At 47.0% G+C, this 6,801-nt stretch overlaps 2 protein-coding genes across 2 annotated transcripts; both read right to left on the bottom strand.

Annotated features, from left to right (window-relative positions):
• Positions 1 to 214: 214 nt before the first annotated feature.
• LOC115673518 (stress-related protein) lies at positions 215 to 1,514 on the bottom strand. The gene is made up of 3 exons (XM_030595714.2): positions 1,399 to 1,514; positions 911 to 1,135; positions 215 to 736 (listed from the first exon to the last, which is right to left on the bottom strand). The coding sequence occupies exons 1-3, from the start codon at positions 1,432 to 1,434 to the stop codon at positions 329 to 331; spliced, it is 669 nt and encodes a 222-aa protein (XP_030451574.1). The 5' UTR covers positions 1,435 to 1,514; the 3' UTR covers positions 215 to 328.
• Positions 1,515 to 4,257: 2,743 nt separating this feature from the next.
• Positions 4,258 to 5,653, bottom strand: LOC115673404 (rapid alkalinization factor-like). Its single transcript, XM_030595559.2, has 2 exons — positions 5,597 to 5,653; positions 4,258 to 4,877 (listed from the first exon to the last, which is right to left on the bottom strand). The coding sequence occupies exons 1-2, from the start codon at positions 5,651 to 5,653 to the stop codon at positions 4,449 to 4,451; spliced, it is 486 nt and encodes a 161-aa protein (XP_030451419.2). The 3' UTR covers positions 4,258 to 4,448.
• Between the last annotated feature and the right edge of the window lie 1,148 nt (positions 5,654 to 6,801).

Below are 6,801 nucleotides of genomic sequence, written 5' to 3' on the forward strand. Positions count from 1 at the left end.
TTAAGCTCGGCGATCATATTATTAATGCGCATTGTGTCGTGTCGTATAAAACTTCCATAACATAAATCAGAGTTATTAAGCTCGGCGATCATATTAACAACGCACGTTGCGTCGTGTCGTATCATATAAAACTTTGGTAGCATAAATCGGACCATCATGTCAGAAATATGGAATAGCTTCTTATTGGGGACGTCTCGTCTCAACGGAACATAGATTCTGCACTCGCACCCAAAATCCCATTTTGTCATCGGCCGAAAAAGACGGGAGGAAAACGATCAAACCAAACGGAACCTCGAAAGCAAACGCGACTCATGGAAAGCGACAAGAGCTATTGGGCCGTCGCAACCTCCCCGTTCGCGGCGGCGGCGGCCGGCCCGCGCTCCGCCTCGTCGAACGCCTTCGCGATCCGATCCAGCGGGACCAGCGGCAGGTAGCCCGACACCGGGTAGCCCCTCTCCGCCGCGAAGCACACCGCCCTGTTGTACTTGTCGGCCCAGTAGGCCACCGTGGGCACGGCTATCTCCGCCACCCGCGGGAAGAGCGGCAGCCGATTCAGGCGGTGCCAGGCGGCCACGGCGTACTCCTCCGCCACCGGCTCCAACCTCTTGCACCCGCTCCTCGCGGCCTCGGCGAAGCCGGCGCGCTGCACCTCCGAGGCCACGGCTCGGGCTTGGCTCGACGCTTGCTTCACCAGCGACGGCACGAGGCTGTCCAGCTCGTGCACGTACTCGTCAACCTGCCAAATCAACTCGAAATCAAAACGCCAGAGCACAATCATATCCATAGCAACGTTTCTTCATCCCAAGAAAATTTGCCTGCAACGTCGTCCAGCACATGCGGCACTAACGTTATGGAAACACGAACGTAACGAGGCCACAAAACACAACGTGCACCGCAGCCTAACAGTGACCTTGGAGTCGACGAAGCGGAGGATCTCGAAGGGAACGTCTTGGAACCTGTCGCAGAGCGGTCCGACGACGGCCTTGACGGTGGCCTCGACGGTCTGGACGCCCGGCCTGAGCGGGCCGGAGTTGTCCTTGGCGAATTCGTAGAGAGTGGAGAAGCAGATGACCATGTAAATCACGGCCATCTGAACGAAATCCAGGTACTTGAGCCTCCTCTCATTGTACTCAACCTATATACATAGAAAAAGAAAGGAATTCACCAAAAAATTCTGCACAAAAACCGACCCGAAACCCAGATATACAATCCCATTCCGTAGTTCTAATGGGAACCGGTTGAGGTCACTCTTTAAGAAGTTCGAGTTTCTTCCCTTCTTTCGCGTTCGACAACATACATCATCGTTCGATTCTTCGCCTCCGTTCGACTCGAGTGATCGTTTTCGAGAGATGCGTGCGAATTTGCTTCTGTGCATGGAAATCGGGAAAACTGACTTACGTTCTGGGTTTGCGTTCTGGGCTCAGAATCCGCCATTGTCGTTTCTCTAAACCCTAACGTCGGGGGATGCTGCGAAAGAGGCCTGCGAAGAACGGCTTTGCGAAGGACGGACTTTGTTTTTATGAAGGGGGGACGATCCCCGTCGCGTAGGCGAACGATCCGACCCCGGAAAAAAGCAACGGCTCCCCAATCCGAGCCATGCTGCCACCTGGCGCGCGGTGATTGGCGGGATCAGGTCACGGGGCATTCAAACGTTGACGGCTTCCGCGCTGACGCTGGCGATTGCGTCACAGGGGGCGGGGGACGGTCCGTGCGGGCGGGCCCCGCTCGGGACACGTGGAGGGCGCTCGGTCGAGGCGCGGTGGGACGATGGCGACGCGTGGCGTGGTGCATGGGATCGGCATTGGCTGGCACGGAAGACGAGGCGAGCAGAGGCTCGGGGCACGAGGTTCGAAGGAGATGGGGGGGGGATCACGTTCCTCCTGCTTGCTTTATCATGGGCCGTGGGCCGTCTTCTCTGCTGTATTTATCACGAAAAAATGACACAAACAGTCCATGAATTTTGATTCAATATGCAATTTGGTCCATGAACTTTTAATTTATTCAATGTAGTCCCTCAACTTTAACCTAATATTCAATATGGTCCCTGAACTTTCAATTTGTTCAATGTGGTCCCTGAATATTTGGTACATGTTCAATATAGTCCGTGAACTTTATAAAAATATTCAATGTAGTCATTCCATTAATTCAAGTTCAGGAACTATATTGTATATTTTCATATAGTTCAGGGACTAAATTGAACATTTACTAAAAGTTTAGGGACCAAGTTGAACAAATTGAAAGTTCGGGGACCACATTGAACATTGGGTTAAAGTTCAAGGACTACATTGAACAAATTAAAAGTTCGGGGACCAAATTACACATTGAGCCAAAGTTCAGGGACTGTTTGTGTCATTATCCCATTTATTATCACCGTAGATCAGATCACAGAGAATATAGGGATACCGGAATCGTTTCAGTTATTTCGTAACGGTCTGGACGTGTCAGGCTACTTGCGGTCGCTTCAGAAGCATATAAACTTCATTGCTGATGTTAATGTAGCTACCTGGTCCTAAGCAAAACCTTGTAGTGTTTCATCCAGAGGTAAACCAAAATCCTCGCGGTCCTGTGGATGTTAAGTAATTAGAGGATATCCCCACATCTTTGGAAAGAAAAAGATGTGGGAAAATTGAGGGGAGGCATGGTGTGCGAGTGGTGTGCTTCCGTGAAGTGTGTCCCGATTAGAGGGGACAGGCCGTGGGAGCCCCTGCGTGGAGCTAAAAAGCTGCCTTCCTTTGGCACTATTAATTGGGGTGAAATGGACGCACCTGCGGCCCTCCATGCCCGTCACCGTTGCATGCCGGGCCGGCCCTGCCCGACGCGTGATGGGGCGGTGACGTTTGTGGGCCGAATCACTTTTTCAAAAGACTAGAAGCCCAATAGTTACTGATGACCGGGCCACGACGGCCCATCAGTAGCCAGTCATCAGATTGGCAAAAGGGCCCATTTTTGGGCCCAGAAGACGTCAGTTTTTATACGCCAATTGGATCGGGCTGGCCCAGCACATTTCCAGTTCCGGGCCGGCCCAGCACGACCCATCCTGCAACCGGGCATGGCCTAGAGGGGGTCGTTTGCCATTTATGACAGTTATGGAGACTTGCAGAAAGAACAGAAGGAAGGGGATGTGTACACAAGACATGCACGGAAGGAAAAATAATGAGGGGAAATCAAAATGGAGAAGGTTAAGATTCTCTATCTTTGCCTTTGTTCGTTGTTCGATTTACTAACAAAATAAAAGAATATAAAGACAATTCGGGACAAGTCGTTGATCATTACTCTATAGTCATATGCTATTTCACGCACCGAATCATGGCATATGAACATTTTACAATGTGTTTAGGCATATAAAAAGAGAACCCGCCAAATCTTAAGACACTCTCTATCCCTTCCTTCCCTGAGGCCTCTTGCCACCACCTCGCCTCGGCGCACCATAGTTATGATGATTGTCGACTCACAAACACACGCTCTCTCCTGATCTCTCTCTTGCATGTGCACGCACCGGTGTATAGCTAGAGTTTGATATCGACTGCGAGCCTACAGTTACAAAGCTTGCCTTGGGCAAGTTGCTCATGACAAGAGAGAGAAGTCGGTTCGGGTATTTTTGACACCTCTAACGACAAGGACGGCCAATCCATAATAATTTGTATCATATGGGGACCGTATGACTATATTTAAGCGCTATGTGCATTTAGAACGGCACTCGAAAATAAAAAAAGTTTTCGATCGTGACTTTTGCAAACGCGTCGCTGATTTTGAGTTCGTATCTACTATCCGCAACCTTCGAGGCCTGAAAGGAGGCTCTGACCACCTTCAGCTCATCGAAAGTTTCAGCCTATTGAAAGTTTCAGCCTACTTTGAAAGAAATATGAGTAAATCTTAATTTTTTTTTATTAATTCGTGGGACGAAACGTGGCTGGATATTTCTTTTTTACCCTGGCTCGAAAGTTGCACTAATCAAAGGAAAATTTACAAGTTTCTTTTTGCGAAATTAGCACCGACGGAAGTCAAAATCAACGCTTTGAAGGCCAGGAGGTCAACATTTCACTATGCCAAGGCTTTCGTTGCATGTTATCTCGACGAAATTTCTTTCTGTTTACCAACCATATTCTTGTGTTCATACATCTTTTTCTTTGACAGAAGGGATGCTGCAGAAAATATGTGCTGTCTATATCTCCAGCCGACATCTTTCCTCATGGGGGGCTCTCCTATTCCCCCAGAAGTCATGTAGGAATTGCACGATTAACATATTCATGATTCGAATTAGCACACAAATTAGAATGGAACCTGAAAATTAGATGCATAAGAACATAGAACAAGCACACAGGTGTGTCAATCCATAACGAGAGCGACATTACAGCATTGGCAGAATAGATAGACAGATAGAGCAAGTCGATTAAGCAGAGGGAACCGAGAAGACTTGAAGTTCTAGATCGACGGTGGGTTCGTTTCGCTTAGCCGCGGCACTGCGTCACGGCGGAGCACGAGCGGCTGTAAGGGTTGGACTGCGCGCCGGGCTGGCAGTTGTAGTAGGAGGCGCCCCGCTGCGAGCACGGCACCGTGTTCCGCTGCAGCGCCCCGTAGCTTATGTACTGCGTCGTCGCCAGCACCCGCCGGTTCACCTCCGTGTCCATGTCGAACTCGCCGTTCTGCTCGGCCATGCACTCCGCGATCGACCCCTCGCACCGGCCCGCCCTGGAGGCGGCGGCGGCGGACATCCAGGTGAGCCCGTCGATGCCGCCGGCCGAGGCGGCGGACGTGGAGATGGCGGCGGCGATGAGCGAGGTGAGGAAGAGGGCGTGGAAAGTGAGGAGAGAAGAAGAGGCCATTTGTGATCGATGGACTTGGCGTTGGTTTTGGCTTTGGATTGATTGATGGTGATTCTTTTATATAATTCCGTTTGGTATTGGTACGTGAGACTTTTGGTGCATTGGACAAGAAACGAGATTAAAATATAGGTTTAATTAATCTCATTAAGGACACTTTTTTTTATCATAATCACGAAAGTGCCACTTCAAATGCACTCCGTATACTTCCGTCTCATTTCATTTCGCAATGGTATTTCATTAATTTTGGCTTTCGTTTGTTTCACCAAAAATGATTGATTTAAAAAAAACGACCACTCGTATCGTTTGAAATAATTTAGTTAATAAAAAAATATTTTCTTTATCGACAACAATGTTTATCTAAATATTTTCGTGGACGATGAATCTATTTTTCGTTTATTCATTTTTATAAGTGATAAATCGATCTCTTTTAGGAAAATATTATCAAAATCATTCATTTTCCGGGAAACAAATGGAGCCTTGATGATATTTGATTTTACATGAATATAAACACAGGTTTTATACGAGTTATTTAAAAAAAAAAGGATTTTCAAGATTTATATGGGTATTCAAATGAGCGGGAAGCTCTTTATAAAAAGAAAGCCAATTTACTGCATTAAATAATCCTTAAACCTTTTGGCATGTCGAATTAGTACATACGTTAGAAATTCTTGGTAACTCTTGACATTAGTAGAAAAAGAAATACTTGTACAATATCATACACGATACACTTACCATGCCGGCATGCACTAATACGAAGCTTCAAGGTAACTTGCCAAGAAGAAAACATCAATAGCGACGACAATCCTGCCTCCATGTATTTTGGTCTTCATTTCTGCATCGCCTATTTTTTGGGAGGTAAGTATCAATTACTCGAGTGATCTGAGACTATTTGTCACGGGCCGACAGATTCTTGATTGTGAAATAACCCGTGTGACACTTGGTGAGTCGAGAACATCGGGCCAACCTTTCTTCTATAGTTGTTCCTAAAAACAGTATGATGAATGGTATCCTCGTATCGAATTGTACCATATTCAGTTTAGCTGGGTCATAAAGTCCCTCGAGTGAGATACGTAGAACACTTCGGCATGACGATTGGTTTCGGCCTGCCATGGCCTCATCAGGAGAGTGGGATCAACTCCTTACCAGTCTGTGAACTCGCATTTAGAGCTCCTCAGAGATACAATCGTTCTATCCTAGAACTTTTAGCACAAACCCCTCGATGTCACTCTTGTAGACCAATTGCATCATCCTCTCTGCCTCGCTCACTCTTCACTCCGACGCCACGAAACTCCATTCACAAGGGCACAAGAGTACAAGAGAATTCAGTCCGTGACACATAACCCTCTCTTCCCTAACCTCGAGCAGTGGTTTAATAAAAGACCCGGCAATTCCTTCCTTTTTCCCTAATAATCTAAGTGGAAAAAACATCAATCAGGTCTGGTTACTGTTAGAATTTTTAAAATTCGGCTATGATTTCATCTAATAATTTAAATTTTCAGGATAATTGACAGTGATCCTACAAAACCTTCAAATGATACGAGAAACAAGAGGCCTTAAGTCGAAAGCGATTTTATAAAATTTTGCGCTTGCTACACATTAACCATGTATTGCTGCTGTACACTCACATAGTGGTGGCCCGGTCGAGGACTCGACATGCTCAGGCATCCTAAGCCGAGCTTTCAGGTTCGAATCAAAATGCTACCCATTAGCGCGCCGAAATTTTCCTCTATTGATCGAGAAGCGCGTCCCACGGAGGGCAAGCGGGGGCCTCCGGCAGCGAAAAAACTTACCAAGCGAAAAAATAAATAAAGAAAAAACAAAAATAAAGATGATTAGAGGCACTTCAATATTACTACTAATTTATATAATTTCCTAAAATGCTACGCAAAGAAGGAAGAGGTGGGGGGGGGCAATGATGTAATTATGGGGGAGATTAATGGCTTCTTTCGCAAGACCGCATTCAGTTGACCAATAGCCA

Source organism: Syzygium oleosum, unplaced genomic scaffold (assembly GCF_021117445.2).
Source record: "Syzygium oleosum isolate NSW1041296 unplaced genomic scaffold, Sole_v2.1 Sole_v2.09, whole genome shotgun sequence".
Lineage (NCBI taxonomy): Eukaryota > Viridiplantae > Streptophyta > Magnoliopsida > Myrtales > Myrtaceae > Syzygium > Syzygium oleosum.